Genomic DNA, 24,415 nt, shown 5'->3' with positions numbered 1-24,415 from the left:
CTATTTTTAACTTTATAAAATAATGTAATTACTACATGATAGTTTTAAGTTTGGTCAGGGTACATGTTATATCAGACGACGTTGTATGCAAAGTAAGTATACATACAATACAGGATACTGTTTTTTATCGTTAAATCACTTGTGATACATAAACCGATTCCTTCTGCACTATTTTTCAAACTTTTTGATGCAAAGGTTGTTCCCATGTTGCTGCATGGTAGTGAAATATGGGGTCCGGATGATATTAAAGAAATAGAAGCTGTACACACACTTGCTTGTAAAAGATTCCTAGCGGTCAAATCATCCACGCCTTCACGGGGGGGTACGCAAAGTACGTGATCTGGACTACCAGTATTAGGACTTTCATATTTGTGGAAGCCTCGGTTGCTGAGTTGGTTAGATCGCTGACCCGGATGGGTCTCAACCCAAAAAAAGTACGAGAATCTGTATTTAGAAAGTGCTATCCCAAATATAACATTTGTAATATTATTGTGATCTGCAAGCTCAACGCATTGTTATAAAGTGTAACTGGACTGAGCTGAATACTGTATAAGGTTATGTACCATGTGCCGATTGAGGCGCCTCCATCTTTACGAAATAAAGAACTGAATATACAGACAATATGGCCGGCTCGTTTCTCAATGTTAAAATTGTATACATACAAAGCGTTTCCGAATGTAAACGGTGTTCACAGACAACATAACATTGCGAGTGTATCTCTCTTTTGAATGAAAGGCAGCACGGTTGGATCTCGGTCTGAGTGTACATTCTTGTACAGGTTTCAGCGACACGGGACAGTTCTGGCGGTCTTCCTATGAGACTCCCGGCTTTGGGGACGACATGGAGGCGCTCTTGGTGCAGCTGAAACCTCTCTACCAACAGCTCCACGCCTATGTCAGGACGAAACTCATGACCACCTACGGCAAGGAGAGGTTCCCGAAGAGTGGTCACATCCCAGCTCAACTCCTGGGTGTGTTGGACATCTCTCTTCAAGTTCTAAGTATTCTCTACCCACTGCATGTTAACATGGCGCTTTGCATCTCGGCGGTGACCAAGCTGTCATTGATGTTTCACATACCGCCTCCATGGTCTAGTGGATAGAGCGGAAGATCGGTGGTTTTATCCCAAGAAGCTTCATACCCGTGACGTTCCGGGGTAGAATAGGTCTTCAGCAACCCATGCCTGTCGTAAGAGGCGACTTACGGGATCGGTTGGTCAGGCTCGCTGAATTGTCTGATGCATATCATCGTATCATAATTTCGTGGATCGATGCACATGATATGAATCTTCTGGTCCAGACTTAACGATTTGCAGACCGCCGTCATACAGCTGGAATATTGCTGAGTGCGGAATTAAACAAGAAACAAACAATCAATCATATCAAAAGACGTTATAAGATGGTACGTGTTGTTACCCTGCCTGATGTTCGGTATTAGTCCATAATACAAGGACTAGTCGGGTCGGAGTCAGTATCCTGTCTCCATGTTAAACGGCAGCATGGTATCTCTCTGAGCAACCTTTATGGAAAGGGAAAAGTCCGGGCTAGTACAAGCAGCCACACACACACACACACACACACACACACACACACACACACACACACACACACACACACACACACACACACACACACACACACACACACACACTTCGATATATAAGTGCAACGAAATCATGAACATGACGTAAAACCCCATTTTATCTCACCGCTGTATGTTTCATAAGGTAACATGTGGGCTCAACAATGGAATAACATCTACGACATCCTCCAGCCATTCAAGGGGAAGTCTGCCATAGATGTCTCACCAGAGATGAAAGCTCAGGTAACGTTACAATTACCCATGACAAAATGTGTGTTTCGCAAATTCATAGTTTGACTTTTAGAATTATATTATTATAAGATAGGACACGAGTGGGACTGATCGCTAGACTTTAAGCGCAGGACCTTCCCATATCACGAATGTATCACGTATGGCAGTCATATATTTTTGAGGGACATGCATAGTTATTCAATATATTACCAATCATCTGTTTCTGAAAAGAACGTAGAAAAATGTGGGTTCACGAAGACAAGAAGAGAAAGCTCAGAGACAGTAATCGATTGTTGAGTGAGTGAGTATCGTTTTACGCCGCTTTTAGCAATATTCCAGCAATATCACGGCGGGGGGACACCGGAAGTGGGCTGCACACATTGTACCCATGTGGGGAATCGAACCCGGGTCCTCGTTGTGACGGGCCAACGCTTTAACCACTAAGCTACCCCACCGCCCCAATCGATTGGTGAACGGCGTTACGTAAAAACGTATCTGACATAATGAACAAGAGACGACTCAAATTAATGTTACCGATGTCCATGACTGTGGGTGATAGAGGTCAGACCACGCTTGAATTGGCATCTCCTTATACATACCATTTCAGCTGCACTCAACATCATATTTTACATATGTTCCTAGAACTATACCGTGCTGCGGATGTTCAAGACGGCTGAAGAGTTCTACAAGTCTCTGGGCCTTCTCCCCATGCCGCAGTCATTCTGGGACAAGTCCATGATCACCAGGCCGCAAGATGGCCGCAAGGTTGTCTGTCATGCCTCAGCCTGGGACTTCTTAAACAAGAAAGACTTCAGGTAGTTTCATTGGAGATATGGTTTGAGTTGGTTGGTTGGTTTGTTGTTTAACGCCACACTCAATATTCCAGGTATATGACGGCGGTCTGTAAAATAATCGAGTCTGGACCAGATAATCCAGTGATTGACATTATGAGAATCGATCCACGCAATTGGGATACGATGACATGCGTCAACCAAGTCAGCGAGCCTGACCACCCGATCCCGTTAGTCGCCCCTAACGACAAGCATAGTTGCCTTTTACGGCAAGTGTGGGTTGCTGAAGACCTATTCCACCCCGGATCAGATCTGGTTAGAGAGCCTGATTTGTGACCTGTATTGTGTTACACCTGCCATAATGAAAATCTAACACAAGGGAGCAGGAACGATTATTAAAGCAGTGTATTAACGTTTTGAACTTGTTTGCATATTGTCCCTTTCAACTTACACTCAGTGAATTAGAATTTCTGAAGAATAAACTCCACAAATAGGTTTCTAATTATAAATATATTGGATTGCGTTTTCCTCAACTCACCATCAAAGTCTTTCAATATGTTGATTTCAGAATTAAGATGTGTACGGACATCAACATGGAGGACCTGATCACCATCCACCACGAGATGGGGCACATCCAGTACTATCTCCAGTACAATAACCAGCCTCTTGCCTTCAAGGGAGGAGCTAATTCCGGTACATATTCTTTCTGATGGTTATATTCTGTCCAAACGGGGCCACGGGTGGCCCAGTCGTCTAAGGCGCCCCAATTGGCTGTGCAGAGTTGCGTCCCTTGGACACGCTAGACACTTATGATTGTGGGCTCGAATTCCGTTTCGCCCCGATTATGTTTCTAGTTTTGTCAGCACCATACCCATGCTCGTGGGTTTCACCGAAGTAGTAAACGTCTAAGACCTGCATCACTTCGGGCTTTCCTCCCACATCAAACTTACATGCCATGATATAACTGGAATAGTGTTAAAAGCGGTGGGGGCGTCTCTGAGCGTCGGCATTGTGTAGTGAATAAGACCCTAGCACGCTCAGTAGTATGATATGGCTTGAAAACTGATAAAGGTGACATAAAATCGTATTCACTCACTCGACCTCTATGTCCGTCATTTTCATAATTTTCTGATTTGTTTTGCTCGGAACCCATTTTTCTTAACACATTTAGATGAGACTTTAATTTATCGACCTCAGTTTTCGTTCTAAAATACTTGATGGCTGTTTATCAACTTCTGTGGTAATTCTTTCTAAATGTATCACGACGAGAGTTCAACTGATTCCACAAAAGCCAGTGATACAACTTTTACACAACTTCATAATGTATTGCAGGGTTCCACGAGGCAATTGGTGACACAATGGCCCTGTCAGTATCAACCCCTCAGCACCTCCACAAGATCGGCCTGCTGAAGAACTTGACAGACGACCATGGTGAGAATCAAGTCCTAATTTTATATGCATAATTAACAGCGACAAAAACATTTCCTTAATCATAAGAAACATCTGCTAAAAGCATGGGCCATTCTACGATTCCGTCTATAGCATTAGCATATGTTTATGAATCACTATCAATAAAAATGACGTTACCAGGTGTTCGAGAAACGATGGGTGTATCCTGCCCCTCCTGTCACAAACACATGCAGGTGCAAGTCAATTGTTCACCTGAAATATAAACAACGTAAAGTAGTTGAAAACTTCCAATGATGTTAATTTGTTCACTTTTGATCTTCCGCAGAAAACGACATTAATTTCCTGATGAAAATGGCCTTAGAGAAGATTGCTTTTCTACCATTTGGCTACCTAATTGACCAATGGCGTTGGAGTGTGTTCAGTGGGGACACGCGGCCTGAGGAATATAACAGGAAGTGGTGGGATTTAAGGTAACGACGGAAAGTTGTCACATACCACCCTTTTTTGACTCACTAACCTTTTTGACCCTGTGGGCTATCTGTCATCTGTGGGACGTATGCAAGAAGATTTAAACTATCACACAAGCACGACAGTTCATCAGTGACACAAGGCTTTTTCTTTTGTTGATTATTGTTCTATTAATCAAGTAGTGTATACAGTGGGAGAGATTTTTAATGTACAACATACAATATATATGAATTACATATATGGTTTGCTTTATACGCAAAAGTAGCTAAGTTTTGAACAGTGGCTATTAAGTTCAGTTGAAGCCATCAAAATAGTAAACTGTAGAGTACATATTGAATCTATGTGGCACATACTTACATCTCAAATGGCAATAGCGACTATAAAATATTACGAAGTTAGTTACTGACCATAATTTAAATGATACTATAAACATTTGAAAATATATTACTCGTACAAAATGAATACACTGGTATATTTCCCTTATAGAATTTTCCACTTAATACAACTTAAACTTATTTCTGGCATCCGAGAAACAAGATTACCGACAGATAACTCATGGAATCAAATATATTCACGCTCACAGATGCAAGCACCAAGGCCTGACGTCACCCGTTCACCGAGACGAACACGACTTTGACCCGGGCGCGAAGTACCACGTGCCGGCCAATACGCCATACATCAGGTAACGCCGAGTAACAGTCGCCGAGATGAAACTCAGTCTATATGAACATGTACATATTTATAAGAGACGCATATTGTTTGTAATCCAATTTATTACTTTTAAGACAAGTTGTTGTTCTGGAGACCGCCTCCGTGGTCTAGTGGATAGAGGCCGCTTCATACCAAAACACGTTAAAAGATTGGTACTTGTTGTTACTCTGCCTGGTCCTCGGTATCAAGGGGACACTGTGTCTGAGTGGGGTATTACTATTCATGCTAAAACTGCGGCACTGTATGTCAGTGGGCTAGAACTATAAAACCGCCATTAGTCCGGACTAGTACGAGCACACCCACACCCACACCCACACACACACACACACACACACACACGGACGCACACACACACACACACCCGCCCATGCACGTCGCTATATGCGTGCTGTAATCTTGAACGCGATGTTTCATCCCTCACCTGTTGTATCTGTAAGGAGGAGCCAAACACCTTTTTATCAAGCACTAAGCCTCGTTCCTCCTGGACCTTCTATAGGTACTTCGTCAGCTTCATCATCCAGTTCCAGTTCCACCAGGCGCTGTGCCGGGCAGCCAATCAGACGGGGCCGCTGCACAAGTGCGACATATACCAGTCCAAGGCAGCCGGAGATAAACTCAGGTATGAGTGAGTGTGGTTTTACACAACTAAATCGGCGAACGGTTTAACCACTAGGTCAACCCCAAGCCCTTGGATTTGAAAGAGTTGGTGACTGAAAATAGGAAAACAAGGTTAGATCACACTCAACCACTCACCGTTATTTTGTCTTTTACACCCTATGGAGTTTATACTGTCTCTGGCTTTGGCGTGTTGAATTGACGTGGTTGAGTAGGAAGACCTAGTATATATGCATTGACTATTGGTGTAATTTTTAGACAGTAGAAGAAATTGTAAAATGTGAAGACATTGTATTGAAACGCAGTTGATAAAACAGTTAAACATGGAATCAATGTCAACGATGTCCCTCCAGCGCCATGCTGAAGATGGGTCAGTCCAAGCCGTGGCCAGACGCAATGGAGGCCATCACTGGGCAGCGCAAGATGGATGTGGGCCCCTTGGTGGAGTACTTTAAGCCACTGCTTGATTGGCTGGAGGAAGAAAACTCTGGCCAATCACTTGGCTGGGATGAAACCTGTCCACCCGGTATGGTAGGGAAGATCAGGGACGAGGGGGTTGCCCAGGAGTGGCTGAAGGAGTACAACCAGAGGTCATCGGAGATATACTATAAGGCCACCGAGGCGGAATACACCTACAATACAAATATCACAGAATATACCATTCACGCTTCGGTAAGTTTTACGTTGGGGAAATAATAGCTGGTTCAGTGATGTGAGGTGCCGCCTTTCGCCCTTATATAGATGCGTTCCTCAGCTGTGCGGTTCTGGTCCAAGATCCGCACTGATTATGATGACGGGTATTTAAGCTCCATGCCAGCGCTCATGAAGTTGAAAACGCCTTCGGGCTTTCCTCCCCCATGAAGCTGACACGCCCTGACATAACTGATCTACTGTTCACAAGACGTTACATCCAACTCACTCACTCACTCTTGAGGACTGATTGGAATGTGATGACATTGGGAGGAAAGCATTTAGAATCATTAACTGTTTCGGGAAGAGAAACTGACAATAATGATCACATGATAAATGACTACCAGATACCTCTAATCATTTGGTCGTAAGTTCGGAGTTAGTATACAGCCACGGATCATGTTCGCTGCTAAAATAATGTCATTAACGTAATACTTGCGTGTATTTCTCTCAGCATCCATATCATCGACTATCATGGTGTATTTCCAGGTTGCGGCCAATCTGAAATTGGCCCGGTTTGACAAGGAGTCGGCAGCGAAAGCAGCCGAGTTTGAGCCCAGTGCTTTCCCCGACAAGCTCCTCCAAAGAGAGTTCAAACTTATCAAAGACATCGGAACCAGCGCTCTCAAGAATGAGACTAAACTAGCAAGGGTAATTAGGGACTCGTTACTGATTTCTCGCCGTACGACATGATTTCAAATTAGGCAGTGATTTCTTGTTAAAAAATGGCCACATCATTCGAGATCAGACGTTAAAAGTATATGTCCTAAAATGTACAGTACTGTGACCATGTTTTACGAAGCACGTCTCGTAATAAACGTAAGTGCAACCTGTAGGGCTGTGCAGTATCAAGTGTATACATATTAAAGGAGCCGAACATCCTCCATTGTTCTCGTAGATGGAGAAGTTGCTGTCTGATATGCAAGGCATCTACAGCAAAGGCCGAGTGTGCCTCTCTACCGGGCGATGTCTAGAGCTGGAGCCAGGTATGTTTGTCACTCAAGGGGGCGATGTCTAGAGTTGGAGCCAGGTAGGTTTTCACTCAACGTGGCGATGTCTAGAGCTGGAGTCAAGTAGGTTTGTCACTATTCAGGGCTATGTCTAGAGTTGGAGTCAGGTAGGTTTGTCACTCTTCAGGGCGATGTCTAGAGCTGGAGTCCGGTAGGCGTGTCACTCTTCAGGGAGATATCTGGAGCTGGAGCCAGGTAGGTTTTTCACTCGACGGGGCGATGTCTTGAGCTGGAGCCAGGTAGGTTTGTCACTCTACAGGGTGATGTCTAGAGTTGGAGTCAGGGAGGGGTTTCTCTGTATTGAGCCGTATTGGACGCTCCACGTCCAATACGGCTCAATACAGAGAAACCCCTCCCTGACTCCAACTCTAGACATCACCCTGTAGATGCGTCTCTCTACTGCGCCGTGCATAGGCTTGGAGCCGTTAGGTGTTTCTCTGTACAGAGCCGTATTGGACGTGTAGCCGCGTAGATGTGTCTCTCTACAGCGCCATGCATGGGCCTGGAGCCGGTAGGTGTGTCACTCTACAGCGCCGCCCATTGGCCGTGGGGCTCCACGTCCAATACGGCTCAATACAGAGAAACCCCTCCCTGACTCCAACTCTAGACATCACCCTGTAGATGTGTCTCTCTACTGCGCCGTGCATAGGCTTGGAGCCGTTAGGTGTTTCTCTGTACAGAGCCGTATTGGACGTGTAGCCGCGTAGATGTGTCTCTCTACAGCGCCGTGCATGGGCTTGGAGCCGGTAGGTGTGTCTCTCTACTGCGCCATGCATAGGCTTGGAGCCGTTAGGTGTTTCTCTGTACAGAGCCGTATTGGACGTGTAGCCGCGTAGATGTGTCTCTCTTCTGCGCCGTGCATGGGCTTGGAGCCGTTAGGTGTTTCTCTGTACAGAGCCGTATTGGACGTGTAGCCGCGTAGATGTGTTTCTCTTCTGCGCCGTGCATGGGCCTGGAGCCGGTAGGTGTTTCTCTGTACAGAGCCGTATTGGACATGGAGCCGGGTAGATGTGCCTCTCTACAAGGCATGGGCCCGAAACCGACATATATCTATCTCTACAGTAATGTGACCTACCTTTGGGAAGTAGGAAAATCAAAAACATCAATGCAACGATAATTTCCTGTGCGCAGTGTTGTGACTTTGTTACCCATGATGTTGCTGCAGGGCTGACGAGGCTGATGGCGTCGTCGCGGAACTACAGCGAACTGCAGGAGGCGTGGAGGAAGTGGAGGGACGTCACGGGCAAGGCCATGAAGACGATGTACCAAGAGTTCGCGTCGCTGAGCAACGAGGGAGTCCAAACATTGGGTAAGATGATCATAAATACGAGAAACGATTCAAAATGATGCGATTGCTTGTAGGGCCAATGATTATTTGTAACGTATAACTTATCCAGATTTGTAATGTATAACTTATCCAGATGAGAAATCCTAATTTACCCTTTCTCATGATGTTGACTTCTGAGTGACTGAAATTGTTGAGGGACTGATATTTGATATTTCTGAGTTGGGGCTCGGATTAACATTGTTGCCAACATAGTTATCTGGTTTCCTAGGTTACGCCGACACTGGGGAGTACTGGAGATCCTGGTACGAGAGCGATTCCTTCCAGGAGGGACTCCAGAAGCTCCTTGCCAAACTGAAGCCTTTCTACCAGCAACTGCACGGGTATGTCCGTCGGAAGTTAAAGGCGGTGTACGGAGCTGAACACTTCCCCTACAGTGGACATATACCTGCTCATCTTCTAGGTCAGTGTTTGTCCCCGTGATAAAGCAGATACATCGATTTATTAACATAAAACACATGTGTTTAATCATTCGTGATCAACTCGTACTATTCCGGGACAAGCCGAACAGCGACTCGTGCCCCTCTCGTGGCCATTTTTGCGACTGGGTTCCGTCAAAACGCAAACGGGCTTGCCTAAAAGAATTGTCAACTCGTTGCGCAATGATGCACGTATATTTTCCCCATGTATCATATATTTTCCTGATGCTATTTAAGACACATCGGGACTTACGGTATAATACAGCATGAACACATTTAACTTTATGTTTTTGGATGCAAGACCTATATAATTAAGTCAAAAATTATTCCTGAGCGATGCTTTGACCGAGGTTCTTGAAGTCATACGCCCAGTGTGGTTGGTTTGTCGTATTTTCGCACATGAAATTCGTCGATAGGGTTCGAGTCTTCTTGCAGGTTATGGAAAGGGGCGAATGGGGATGAATGGTGTTAAATACAAGCAGTTTAACACCGTGTTAATTATAAGCTGGGGAAGTGGGGTAAAATAACGTTTTTATACCAAGTGGACAAGACCTTAAACAGTACATTTGTACTTGTTGCGGTTTAGATGTAGAGTGGATGTATATTAGGTTTTGTTTCTATTCTCTATAGTTAGGTTGTTTTGTGTTATATATGAGTACCGTTTACGTTTAGTTAACGTCAGCCTCATAATTAATCATTTCATGTCGCAGGTAATATGTGGGCACAGGCGTGGAAGAACATCAATGATTTGGTCATACCTTTCCGGAACAAGACAAGCGTGGACGTCACACCTCAGATGAAGGAGCAGGTATAGACATAGATAACGGCTTGTAGGGTAACATATCTAGTTATGTTCAATTGTTTGGGCGCTCTGAAAGTTCACCAGAAAGAAAATCAATGCATCAACTGTTATGCTCCGTGATAAGTGCAAGTGTCTGTCGTCTATTCTATGTTTTCTTAGGTCGATGTATTTATTATTATGTTTTTATGTTCCATCTGACATCGACACCTTTCTGTCGGGTATGTCACAATGGCCACTGTCCCCACATGAACAGATTTATATATGGGTTATTCACCATAATGGCCACATTCTGTAAGCTGACTAAGCAAAATTGTTCTATCCATTAGCTGAATAACTATCTTGTAAGGTGATTAACTACACTAGCTGCAACCTGTAAGTTGATTCACTGCAATAGCTGTATCCTGTAACATGATTGACACAGTGGTTGCACACCACAGGGCTACACGGTAGAGAAGATGTTCTGGACAGCCGAGGACTTCTTCAAGTCTCTGGGTCTCGAGGCCATGCCTATGGAGTTCTGGCAAGACTCAATGATCAGACGACCCCCGGACAGAGATGTCGTCTGCCACGCCTCTGCCTGGGACTTCTACAACGCTAAAGACTTCAGGTTATAATTGTGTGACCAAAGTAGGAGCAGGATTACACATGCCATAATGAACTCACTATAAATGTATCGTCATATAACTAGCTTTCTCGGTGTCTTACAAGAAAGGCTATCGGATAACCTTCCAAAACAAGTAAATTTATTTCCCCTTAAATCTTCTGGTCGTGGGTTACGAGAAAATACAGTTATATACAGTTACTAGTATTTAGTCTAGGAAATATGGAATGTAAATGTCTTACGTCATGTCTGCCACTTTTTGTGACATTTATATTTGTCTGAATTTGAAAGATTGTATGTATTGTTTATCACTAATAATGTACTTATTTACTTAACAGTTTGCATTATATGAATATATGTAGTTTGTGGATTCCTTCACCTCACAAGGTGAAAGATTTTCTTTAAATTTTCTGATTTCAGAATCAAGATGTGTACGGACATCAACATGGAGGACCTGATCACCATCCACCACGAGATGGGGCACATCCAGTACTATCTCCAGTATAAGCACCAGCCCCATGCTTTCAGGGACGGAGCTAACCCAGGCATGCATCTCATCATTTGTTTTGATAAACATGAAAATCAATATCATATCATTTACGTTTGTTTGATCTCCATATTTATAAGATCGCTTACATGTGACCAAGGTGTTGATTTTCATCCTGAAAGTTAAGTTGACAGTCATTGAGATCTCATTGAAAACATCATCAGAAGCAACATACATGTAGATCTCATTGAAAACATCATCAGAAGCAACTTAGATGTCATTAAAAACATCATCAGAAGCAACATAGATCTCATTGAAAACACCATCAGAAGCAACATAAATTTAGATGTAATTGAAAACATCATCAGAATCAACATAGATCTCATTGAAAACATCATCAGAATCAACTTAGATCTCATTGAAAACATCATCAGAAGCAACATAGATGTCATTGAAAACACCATCAGAAGCAACATAGATCTCATTGAAAACATCATCAGAATCAACATAGATCTCATTGAAAACGTCATCAGAAGCAACATAGATGTCATTGAAAACATCACCAGAAGCAACAAAGATCCCATTGAAACATCATCAGAAGCAACTTAGATCTCATTGAAAAAATCATCAGAAGCATTTTGACTGAAACAGGTGGATGTTGCTTTCAGGGTAGAAGTTTCATTTGAAGGAAACATGAAATGCTATTATCCAATGTGGTACTACGTTGCCAAAACATTTTATTCTTTGGGAAACATGCGGGATGGCGCTTCAAATACTCTTCATTGCATGCCTGTTACCTTATTGTTTTCCTTTTGTATATCATATATATATATATTATGTGGATACAAAATGTAATGTGTTGATCCTCTGCAGGTTTCCATGAAGCCATCGGTGACGTCATGTCGCTGTCCGCATCTACTCCCACCCATCTGAAAACAATCGGGCTGTTAGAGAAAGTTGAGGATGACCCAGGTAGGATTCAGCCACGCCATTAACTGCTCTTCCCCAAAAACTTCATCTTGAGTAGTGAAAAATATGCATGAGGTTTGGGGGAAGCTATGTCCTCTTGATACGCATGTACAGATCTCTGCAACAGAGAGATGTTTTAAGATTCAGGAAGTTAGTATTCTCGTCAACGGACCCTTTACTGGACGTTGAGCGAAACATTAGAGGAACTCAACATTTGACATCAAACCATAAATTAATAGAATAAACCACTGACTCTTATGTGTTCTTCAGAGAGTGATATCAATTTTCTCATGGCCACTGCCTTGGACAAGATCGCCTTCTTGCCGTTCGGCTACCTGATTGACCAATGGCGATGGAGTGTTTTCAGTGGGGAGTCGCCAATCAACAACTACAACAGTAAATGGTGGGAGTTAAGGTACAGGAAACAGTCATGTCAGTTGAATGAATAGAGAGAGCAACTCAATATAGTTTAATGCCGCCTTTAGCAATCATCCAGCCATATCACGACCACGACCGATGACACCAGAAATGAGATTCACGCATACCACTGTGTGGAATTGATCCGAGCCTTTGGCGTTACAAGCGAACGCTTCATCTGGACTAACACATCGCCCTGAATATAAATCAATATAAGAGCTCAGATGCAGAATACCTATATGTGTACTAAATAATCGAATTAACTTACAGTTGAACTGCTGTTCATAATGATTTATTGAAAAATGTCGGCTTTCATTTTCCATAACCCTCATGTGTCCACGACACCTGCTGATATAACGCCTGGAACTGGCTTTTGACCAGTGCGTGTTTTTCATGTCTGTCACATTCAGTTATCATTCTAATATTCTACTCCTGCTTTTTGTAACAGCAATGCTCCAGCTACATGAACCAAGATATTTACACAGGTCCCCGAGCCGTGGTTTCATAGGCCTGGAGTGGAATATGTGCGCAAACTGTTCACTTCATACATGTTTTTGTGGGACAGATATAGGTCTTGTGACACTACTTTATTAAGATAAAAAGGAACAGTACCAGTATTGGTCCCAATAACGTCACGCATTCTCTATCTCTTACTTATATATACATATACTCCTCCTACTGTATCGGATATTCCTGCTCCTGTTAAAACTGTGTTGCCCCTTCCGTCTACGATATGTGTCTGTATTGTATACCAGATGTCAGTACCAGGGCGTTTCTGCTCCCGTACCAAGGTCAGAGGCAGATTTTGATCCCGGAGCAAAGTTCCATGTTCCGGCCAATGCTCCATACATCAGGTATGTTGTTTCCCCCTCAGAAATAAAACTTGAACATTGGGGCATTTCAGCTAATGATTGGGTTCAACAAGCCTTTGTGCACTTTAAGCATAGGGCGAATAAGAAACCGGCACGGCTAGGGGATGCGTTGTTTTCCATGACTCATATTTGTAATTGTTTCATGTCTGACAGGATGGACCCTTTCGTTGATACCCGTTGATAAAGGCCATTACGTGAGGCCGCGTTTACGTAGGGAGATACGACACCCGTAATGCTAAGGTTACTCTGTGGAAAGAGGACCTGAGTGGGAGCTCACAAGATGAGTTTTGTTTTAATGAAGAGAATAACTTCTCATTTACTGTTAAACAGGTAATCGTTACTGGGAATTTATCGCTTCAGTTTCTCTTGTGTGATGATGTGTGTTCTGTTGTCATTTCCATGTTGTTGTTTTTTTACATTTAATGTCAAGAATGAGTCTCCTCATGTGTTCCGGATAGGTGTATTGATATACCTGACGCTGATCGATATTTGGTGTTCCCAGATACTTCGTGAGCTACGTCATCCAGTTCCAGTTCCACCAGGCGCTGTGCAAGGCCGCCGGACACACAGGGCCGCTACACAAGTGTGATATCTACAATTCCAAGGAGGCAGGAACACGTCTTGGGTTGGTTGTTCTGTCAATGTGCTGGAGACAGGATTTGCTTGTTTCCAAATAACCCCAATTGGACTTTAATTTCATTCAAAACCGAAACACAAGTCTACTGGCGCTACATTTAATCATTTTATGAATCAATATGAGCCAGGTCTAATTGACCTTTTGATTTCATCAATGTCCTGTGCCATGTAAAACAAAGAGATCTTAGCACTACCATATTTGTCTATGCTTACCTATAGGGGTAGCAAGTTGTAGCATATTTGTGGAACGAGATCATGAACATGATGGTCTCAGCACAAAGGAATGGGAGAGTATGTATTGCTTTAATCCGCAACAGTGTTGTATCTCTTCGTTCCTCCAGAGGCACATGAGATAAGTGAAATTAAATTCAAATAGCAACGGAATCGCAACCACATCCACAACATAGGGATTATAGAATTCATTATATTCCCCTATCTAATATGATCTCAAACGTCATATCCATCTTCCAATTGGCAGTAACGTGCTGAAGCTTGGCGCTTCGAAGCCGTGGCCGGATGTGATGGAGATGATGACGGGAGGCAGGGACATGGACGTCGGGGCGTTGCTGGAGTACTTCCAACCTCTTATTGATTGGCTAGAGAAGGAGAATGAAGGGGAGGAGCTAGGCTGGAGTGACAGCTGTCCATCAGAAGATGCTACTGAAGCTGGTCAGTTCTTACAGGACTACGACAAAGAAGCTGAGAAGTATCTGGTCAAAATGAGCGTTGCGGACTGGGCGTACCAGACTAACCTCACAGACGAAACCTCAAAGGCGTCGGTACGTGGATAACATTGTACTTTACAATGGAAATCTTTCATTTAATGCACGATGCGTCAGTGAATCGAACTCATAATATCGGATCTCCCTAAAAAATGGACGCAACTCCGCGCAGAGAATTGTGACGTCTTCGACAACTGGGCCACCCGATGATTATGATGTTGCCCAAAACAATTTGCCATAACGGGCGTTAAAGGGAAATAAGTAATTACTCAAGAGTTATGGGGTTATTTTGGAATAGGGGCCTGAAAACTTGCTGACTGAAATGATGTGTTAGTGTGATTTTTTAGTTGGCTTTGCTTGTTTGTTTTCATGGGTAAGACATTTAGATCCTACCGTTTAATTTGGTTTTGATAAGATAATTGCCTAGGTGGTAATAGTTGGATGAATTAATTAGGAATTGCTGAATTGTGGTGATGCATGTGCCTATTTCACTTAAGAGTTTGTTGCGTTGTATGTTGTAGTTTACATTGGAAAATGACATGGTTAATGTCCTCCACTGTAGGACAGTATGGGCAGGGGCCTGTACGATGCTTTTTAATTTTGAGCTTATGGCTGTTCAGGTTTGTGTGACCAGAGTTTTTTTATATGCGGTTTTAGGTTTTTAGTATTACTTAGTAGTTGTTGCATTAGTTTATTGTGGACGGCGTTGGTCCAGTACTTTAGTGAGAGTTGGTCCCTTCAGAGCTCGAGGGGAAGCTCTCCTGAAAGTGCTAGTAGGGCCTCAAGGGGAGTGCCCGTAGTAGTACAGAGTGCAATTTTGAGAGCTTGTTATAGTATTGAGTTTAGAGTTTGACGTTTTGAAAAGGTTGTGGAACACCTGCGATCCATAATCCAGTTTTGATCTGATAAGGGTTTGGTAGATACCTAGAGCTTTTTATTTGCTCCCCAAGTTGAGCCTCTTATTGCTCTCATGAGGTTAAGGTCCTTGGCGCACCTACTTTTAGGGTCTTTGACATGAGCTTCCGAGGTGAGATGCTGGTCAAAAATTAGCCCTAGGAATTTGGCTTCTGTTTTAAATTGAATATTTTGGCCGTTTAGAGTTATGGTAGGGTTTATTTGGAGCTTCTTGCGATGTTTGAAGATAATGTTTTAAATATGTTTACATTGAAGCCCAACTTGGTCGACCAATCAGCAACGTTATTGATAGCGTTTTGAAGTAGTTCTGTTGCTACTGAAATTGCGCCGCCGCGGACCCAGAGAGTTCCGTCGTCTGCAAACTTAGATGTGTTTACTTTTTTGTTTATGCCTGGGAGAGATCATCTATTATTATATTGAATAGAGTCGGGCTAAGTATGCTACCTTGAGGTGTACCGTTTTCGAGTTTATAGGGATTGGATGTGGACCCATCAGCGCCAACTGTGATATGTCTATCTTTTAGAAAGCTGTGGATTATGTTTGCTATCCTATGCCCTTTTTGTTTCATTTTTGCATTAAACCATGGTGCCAGACCATGTCAAATGCTTTAGAGAAATCGAGGGAGATTTCTACTGTATATTGTTTTAGAGCTATACCCCTAGCGGCATCCTGTTTGAGCCTGATGAGGTGGCCTATGCTGGATCGATCTTCTCGGAAGCTGCTTTGGTCCTGTGAGAGACTATCGTTTTGATTTAGTATGTGGTTTAGCCTACGTTTGATTATGGATTCAAATGTTTTATGTAGGTTGGAAGTTAGAGGTATCAGTCGATATGTGTCTGCTTTATCTTTGGGTTTGCTTGGTTTAGGCACTGGTATGACAAGTGCTTCCTTCCAGGCTGAAGGAGCTCACACAATGGAAAGGAGGAATATTATCTAAATGTTCAGGACAATATTCCTATGAAATTATTTAACAGCTTGGAACATCGATTTTTACCATATCAACTGATTTTCAATATTAAAAGCAACGATGCCTGTCCGCAAATGACGCAAAGAAAACCATGTCTGAGAGTTCTTCTAACCCTATGATCTTTGACGAGCCGACCCCATTCCCCATCGCCATGAGGTTATAGGCTTGACAGTAAGAGGGAACGCCACTATTCTGTTGTAGGTTCGCGGTCGCTTAGATGTGGCTGATTTCCAAAGTCGATATGCTGATCGAGCCAACAAGATAGACTGGGGGAACATAGAGGAGGATTCCATCAAACGCCAGTTCCAGAAGATCACAAACATCGGTACCAGTGCAATGAAGGACAAGAACAAACTGAAGAAGGTAAATTACCTGGAAGTGCACTTGAATTATTTGCTTTCATTGTTTGTTGTGTTCCAGCGCACCCAGCAATATTCCAGCTGTATGACGGTGGTCTGTGAGGAACCGATCGGACTAGATAATTCAGTGACTGGCATTGGGCGTCGATCCACAATATTGGGATGCGATGACATGGGACCGTACAACTGACCTTGCCTGAACACCGAATTCATTTGGTCGCCTCTTACAACAAGCATTGCTTGCTGGGGACCTATATTTACCCTGAATCCCCATGGATTTGGTGACTTGCAATGTGTTTGTGTCAATATTTTTATACGTGTTTTAGACTAAAATTTGGTGAAGTGAATGAGATATGATATATACAATATATTTTAAACGACAAAAAGCATTTTTATAATCATATGAAATTGGTAAATCATTGGAAGGGAATTGACAATTTAATCACTTTTGAACGATATCAGATCATCGATACACATGAAGCATTAGTCAAACATCTCGGCCAAATTCCCATGTTTTGATCCGAGCAGTAATTAAGATTCACGTGCATAAAGAAACAAGACAAAATAGAAATCCCGGTTTACAAATCTGTACACCTAGACTTAGCGTTGGTGTAGCCAAATTATTAGGTCTTGGCACTCCAATTAAACTTCAAGGCTGAAAGGGGCGATAACATAGTCTCCATCACCATGTTGTTTTTAGATGGAAGAGCTCCAGTCTCAGATGGAGAACATTTATGGGGCGGGTAAAGTGTGTCTCAATAACTCCGACTGCAGGCCACTCACACCAGGTAGGTTGTTGTCACAGGTATCTATTACAGAATGTGTATCAGGTGTGTGATAGGACTTGGACAACCACCTTTATATTTTCGCATCCAACGTTTTGACCTGTTGATAGATTCCATGCACGATTCATATGAAGAACATCCAGGTAACACGTAATTTTGTATTTACCCAAATCTCTCCCACACACCCGTTTGTCAGTAACATGGCCCCTGGCCTTGCGGTACACTAGACTATGCATGCACTATCTACACACATGCCATCTTCACTTCATAAACTATCTACGCTACCTACACTATCTATATTACCTGCAATACATTCCCTTGGGGGGCCTCACATTACCTGCAATACATACCCTTACGGTCTCTCCCCACAGCCTGTCAGACCCGTGACGATCCGGGGTAGAATAGGTCTTCAGCAACCCATGTTTGCGGTAAAAGGCGACTATGCTTGTCCTGGGAGGCCACTTACGGGATCGGGTGGTCAGGCTTCCAGATTTGGTTGATGCATGTCATCGTATCCCAATCCCTTGGATCGATGCTCATGATATCAATCACTGGATTGTCTGGTCCAGACTCGAATATTACAGACAGCCGTCATACAGCTGGAATAGTGCGGCGTTACACAACAAACAAAGAAACACAGCCTGTCAATGTATGGTTGGTTGGTTGGTTGGTTGTTTAACGGCACACTCAGCAATATTCCAGCTATATGACAAAAATGAAAAGAGAGGCATGTGAAATATGCTTGAGTCAGGCTAGAAACGTGTTTGTAGGTTCATCCATTTGGTCAGCTAATCGTGTAGGGAACCTGAGCTCACTCATAGTGGTCAACATCATCTACCAGCTTCTAGGTAGAGTCCTTAAACACTGATGGACAAAAGAAACTATACAAAATAAGACATTGCGTTCAGGAAAAGGAAAGGTAAGACAATTCAACGATAGTATATGTTTTTTCTAAGGACATCTGTTAGCACCAACAACATAATGTTTCGAATCACAGCCAGTGGAAATATAGAATTTAGAGGCTCAACAAGGACACCGGGGTCAGTTGTTCAGTATTCGATCACACAGAATTGAAAGTGTAGACACAATGAAGTCCCACTTGTCTGTCAGTATTGGGTATGCCCTTCATGGGCATCAGTACACGCCCTTGCAAGTCAGACGCCTGATGATGAGAAGTGGCATTGGCACCCGTTCCTCCCGGACTGCCTGCGGTAACTGCTGTCTGAATCTGACGTCCAATATGGTTGGTTGGTTGGTTTGTTGTTTTACGCCCCACTCAGCAATATTCCAGCTATATGACGGCGGTCTGTAAATAATCGAGTCTGTACCAGACAATCCAGTGATTGATCCACGCAATTGGGATCGATGACATGCATCAACCAAGCCAGAGAGCCTGACCACCCGATCCCGTTAGTCGCCTTTTATGACAAGCATAGTCACCTTTAACGGCAAGCATGGGTTGCTGAAGACCTATAATTCTACCCCGGAATCTTCACGGGTCCAATATGGTCCCACAAGTGTTTCTTTTGCTCCTCAGTATATATGACATGGGTCATCCCTTCTAGAACAAACGCAGAATCCGATCCTAGCTCACGGACAAAACATCACACACCACCTCTGCTATGGCTTTGTACTTGCTCGTGAGATTTTATTTAATATTTTTCTGAAATTGTAAACACGACTGCTAGAATTTATTTTTTTTGTACAGAAGACATTGTTTCTTTATTATCTTGTTTCCGAGATCAGTATATCTTAAATCAAAATTGAATTGTCTAATTCACATATAAAACATCATTTACTACAGCGTTAGAACAGATCATGGCCTCATCACGTGACTATGACCTCCTTCTGAAGGTATGGAAGGGTTGGAGGGACAACACAGGAAAGAAGATGAAAGACCTGTATCGCCAATTTGCTGAACTGAGCAACGAGGGTGTGCGAGAACTCAGTGAGTGGTCACACTCTCTATACCTGTACCCTGTACCCCCTGAGCTGAATCCTGTTCTGTTCGGGGAGTTTGCCCTAAACGTCAGTACCTTACGCTTTGCCGCATCCTATACCATAGGCCTTGGTTCTGTGTCAGTTGTTCCCGTGTACGCTGTGTACCATGCTTATCTTGTACCCTTGTTGTCTACCTCGTCTTGTCTCCTGTTCACTAACAATATCACATACCGGGTACCGTCTTGTCAATTTCCTGTAGCCCGTGTGCTGCGTCAGGCAATCAATACAAATTATGCAAATTGTATGAATGGCGGGTGCTACCGGTAGGGCAGGACATGCTTAACCTTTTCGCGAACACCGGGTGTCGTCACTGATTTTTGGTGGTACATACATATGGATTCCAAGTGGAATCTGTTTCGGCAGAAAACCTGGCTGGTTATTCTCTTGCATTGACAATTTATGTTTCCATCTACCTTGTACCTACTTGTCAGTCGCCTGTGCCTATACACGTTTATGTACCCTTTACCCGTTTGACTACCCGATGTTATGATGATTCAAGGTACCGTGTACCCACTTGTCTACGTCTATGACAGTATCACATACCCGTTTGACTACCCGATGTTATGATGATTCAAGGTACCGTGTACCCACTTGTCTACGTCTATGACAGTATCACATACCCGTTTGACTACCCGACGTTATGATGATTCAAGGTACCGTGTACCCACTTGTCTACGTCTATGACAGTATCATGTACCCGTTTGACTACCCGATGTTATGATGATTCAAGGTACCCAGCACCCACTTGTCTACGTCTATGACAGTATCATATACCCGTTTGACTACCCGATGTTATGATGATTCAAGGTACCGTGTACCCACTTGTCTACGTCTATGACAGTATCACATACCCGTTTGACTACCCGATGTTATGATGATTCAAGGTACCGTGTACCCACTTGTCTACGTCTATGACAATATCATGTACCCGTTTGACAACCACTGTACCCGATGACGATTTAAGGTACCTTGTACCCACGTGATTACCCCCTGTGTCGTGTCCACTATAGTAATTCTGTTATGTACCGGGTAGATGCTTATCTACTAGTCGCTGTATCCTATTCCATAACTTTATCACTTGACTACCCCTATCCCCGGTGTTGTGACGATTCCATGTTCCGTGGGCCTTCCTGTCTGACCACATTATTATAAAAAGTTGTCCAAGATACCTCGATGAGGTTTGATACACAAAAAGAAACTGTATGTTACATAACATATTAACAACATGTTTTCAACCTTTACTTCATACAGTCTTCGTTCATAAATTCCATTTACCCGATAGAGCTCCAAGAATAAAATGTCATTCCTTATTTCTAAACGCTTAATGAAGGTGTAGGTGTTGATCTATGTATTCACAACTCCAATGTTTCATGGTAGACTACAAGGACACGGGCGACTACTGGAGATCAGCATACGAGAGCACCACCTTCCAAGAAGACATCCAGGAACTGCTGGCAGAGTTACGTCCCTTATATGAACAGCTGCACACCTATATACGGAAGAAACTGATTGGTCATTACGGACAGGATAGGTTTCCGGCAAGCGGACATATCCCGGCTCACATATTAGGTGGGCAATGGAAGGACTTTGATGTCAGTAGGACAGCTATAGACCAACATTTAACAATCGTGTTGCCACCTTTTCAAGACTCTTTTATGTTTATGCCATAATTTTGAAGACAAAAATTGTCTGCGAATCTTCTTGATTACACTGTAATGAGATCACGTCAGCATTACAAACCTTCAATTCATATTCACAAATCTGCAGTGAAAACCGATTCCTGATCATAGTTCATAATGTACTAATTTACTCAAAATACACAGTCACATAATTTGAGCTCCAATTGGAAATCCGATCTGTTGTAGGATGAGGAATCAACGCGATCTTCTACATTAATAACGCCCTGCCTATCTAACATCGACGTGTATAACACCCTGTCCGTCTGACATGTATTCTACAAATCTTCTGCAAAACAGGCGATATCAATGAATTATAACCAATCTGACAAGTACAGATGTGTTTAATGTTGGTAATGAGGGAAGCGTAACAATGAAGAATTCGACAAATCATGATTATCACGAATTCATTGATAGAGGGTCATCACAGTCACCAAAGACGTGTTCTGAAAATGCAGTGAATAAGTGTGCTCATTAGTGACCGCTAAATCCATCACGGCTCAACAAGTATCCATATCAATGGTCATGTTGCTGTGTTGTCCTTCGACTCTTCTCGAAACGCAAGGTATAGTTCATCTAGCGTAGCTGTGGGCTGCAGGCGTGCTCGTCTTCGGATGCTGTCCAGGTGCTCAGTGTGGAAATACCAGGGCCATTGTTGCTGATGGTATTGTTGTAATGTTAAGCTGCAGCAAGTACACGGTGCCAATCTCCTACGGATGACACGTGCATTGTCATCTTGGAAGAGAAAACGTCGACCAGAATTCTGAGTAAGGGTAGCACGATAGGTGCAAGTACGTGGTCACGTCAGTACTGTTTAGTGACCCTCACAAAGATCGTGTGTAATAGCGTTCTTTCCGTCATGTTGATCCCACTCCAAAACCATCACTAAACCGCCGTCATACTTATCTTTCTGCGGACATTGACGTCGACGTTACGTTCACTGACATGCCTCCCGTCACGACCATGCATATCAATGAAGTTTAGGGAGAATCTGGATTCGTTTGAGATCATTTCACGTGGACAACGTCTATTCCTCTAGTGCCTCCCGTTGGCTGCAATTAAATGACCAGTCAAACATCATTTGACTGTGTTGGTGGTTGCTTGATTCATTGATTGTGGCACATGAGTGTACTGGCTAAAATACCCAACCGGAAGAATGCCTATACCTATTTCTTACTTTAAGAAATCACACATACTTGTACGTGTATCCTGATTTGTACAGGTAATATGTGGGGGCAGACCATGGAGAACATATTCGACATCGTCCAACCCTACAAGAACAGGTCAAGTGTGGATATCACACCGCAGATGAAGGAGCAGGTAACTCGTCACTGTCAGGAATACCAGGCACAGTTAGTGGTCAGTGAGTTAGTGAGTGAGTGAGTGAGTGAACTGAGGGAGTGAGTGAGTGAAATACTTAAAAGTTTGACCTTTAACACAAAACAAAATAGAAATCGGGCTATAAAACGCCAGCACCCAAAGGTGGACAACTAAACAAGGGACCAGGGGTATTTACAATACTTCTGCTACGGGTGATGATGATGATGATGATGATGGTGATGGTGGTGTGATGATGATGATGGAGATGTGATGATGATGATGTGGTTGTAGCGATGATGTTGATGGTGGTGTGGTGATGATGATGATGATGTGGTTGTAGCGATGATGATGATTATTTTCATTTATGGTAATAATGGATCATGTATGTGTAAGGTGTTGCGTTCAGAAGATATTTCGCTTCCGGTAAACATGTCGGGTCTGATAGTGTTAAATAGATAATAGTTTACACAATCTGTCGAGTTACAATGTTTTAGGAGGGAGAACGTTCATGGCCATGAGGTATGCCTGAGGCTAAGCAATGTTGACGCCTTTTCCTGCATGCTTACTCCACAGACAATAATTCTACTGTGCTTTTTAATACCTCTCAAGTGTTGAATGTGTCACTTCCTTCTTCCAGAAATACACGGTAGAACGAATGTTCCGAACTGCGGAGAGTTTCTTTGTGTCCCTGGGACTCAACAAGATGGTGGACTCGTTCTGGACGGACTCCATGATAAGGAAGCCGGCCGGCCGGGAAGTCGTCTGCCACCCCTCGGCCTGGGACTTCTATAATGCCAAGGACTTTAGGTGTGTAGCACTTTGTGGGCATCTGCCATGAGAACAACTCAATTGAAAACAAACATATTCTCAAAGCTAATCACATCGCTATTCGGGGGGTGGGGTGGTAGGGGTGATGAGTTGGGTGTGGCTTCCAATAATGTTATTATGACACATTATATGCATTTAGTACATTTCTACATCTATGTATCTAATACATTCTTCATTCGCGGTTCTATTTCTGCAGGGTAGGGCTTGTTCAATAATTGATGAATGTTTTTTCTGACGTTTTCGTTAATTAAAATCCAAGCTTGACCTCCATATGCTTGAAGCATCTGTTAAGATAGATTTGCCTCCTACAGACACGGACGTAGGGGACAGACTTAATTTGTAGGAAGATCAAGTTTTAAAAAATAAATAAAAAATTAAGAATGGAAAACATACACTTCTTCCATTTGTACCAAATGAAAAAATGATTATCAGAAGGAAGTGCTGAAAGTATAATTGTCTCAAACTGTTTTCAACAAGCACATAAGAGAAAGAATTATCGTGTCATATGTAATAACATATGTCTGTATCGCCACACTAGAATCAAGATGTGCACGGACATAAACATGGTTGACCTGGTCACCATCCACCACGAGATGGGACACATCGAGTACTACATGCAGTACATGCACCAGCCTCAGGCATTCAGGGACGGAGCTAACCCAGGTATATACGTCACACACCTGCAGGGTTGTGCTTTCCTTCCAAGTTCATTATCAGATTTTTATTAGAAAGTAATACGTCATAAAGGTCTAATGCCTGTATTTGTCCCCGGCAATTTAGCGTATTAT

At 43.1% G+C, this 24,415-nt stretch overlaps 1 protein-coding gene across 1 annotated transcript in view; it reads left to right on the top strand.

The window, feature by feature from the left end:
• The window catches only part of LOC139465532 (uncharacterized), a 107,890-nt gene that overhangs the window by 28,994 nt on the left and 54,481 nt on the right, over positions 1-24,415 (top strand). The window contains exons 29-56 of the mRNA XM_071247249.1: positions 779-970; positions 1,726-1,823; positions 2,454-2,626; positions 3,171-3,295; positions 3,935-4,033; positions 4,338-4,482; positions 5,064-5,162; positions 5,688-5,810; positions 6,160-6,478; positions 6,986-7,147; positions 7,395-7,482; positions 8,672-8,815; positions 9,063-9,254; positions 9,981-10,078; positions 10,510-10,679; positions 11,094-11,218; positions 12,034-12,132; positions 12,400-12,544; positions 13,302-13,400; positions 13,921-14,043; positions 14,533-14,833; positions 16,860-17,021; positions 17,718-17,805; positions 19,607-19,750; positions 21,181-21,372; positions 22,702-22,799; positions 23,437-23,606; positions 24,166-24,290. Of these exons, the coding sequence (XP_071103350.1) occupies positions 779-970; positions 1,726-1,823; positions 2,454-2,626; positions 3,171-3,295; positions 3,935-4,033; positions 4,338-4,482; positions 5,064-5,162; positions 5,688-5,810; positions 6,160-6,478; positions 6,986-7,147; positions 7,395-7,482; positions 8,672-8,815; positions 9,063-9,254; positions 9,981-10,078; positions 10,510-10,679; positions 11,094-11,218; positions 12,034-12,132; positions 12,400-12,544; positions 13,302-13,400; positions 13,921-14,043; positions 14,533-14,833; positions 16,860-17,021; positions 17,718-17,805; positions 19,607-19,750; positions 21,181-21,372; positions 22,702-22,799; positions 23,437-23,606; positions 24,166-24,290 (4,098 nt within the window). The remainder of the gene's footprint in view (positions 1-778; positions 971-1,725; positions 1,824-2,453; positions 2,627-3,170; positions 3,296-3,934; positions 4,034-4,337; positions 4,483-5,063; positions 5,163-5,687; positions 5,811-6,159; positions 6,479-6,985; positions 7,148-7,394; positions 7,483-8,671; positions 8,816-9,062; positions 9,255-9,980; positions 10,079-10,509; positions 10,680-11,093; positions 11,219-12,033; positions 12,133-12,399; positions 12,545-13,301; positions 13,401-13,920; positions 14,044-14,532; positions 14,834-16,859; positions 17,022-17,717; positions 17,806-19,606; positions 19,751-21,180; positions 21,373-22,701; positions 22,800-23,436; positions 23,607-24,165; positions 24,291-24,415) is intronic.

This window comes from Haliotis cracherodii, unplaced genomic scaffold (assembly GCF_022045235.1).
Source record: "Haliotis cracherodii isolate W230 unplaced genomic scaffold, xgHalCrac1.p SCAF_18, whole genome shotgun sequence".
NCBI classification, from domain to species: Eukaryota; Metazoa; Mollusca; class Gastropoda; order Lepetellida; family Haliotidae; genus Haliotis; species Haliotis cracherodii.
This window is presented reverse-complemented; position numbering and strand designations above follow the sequence as displayed.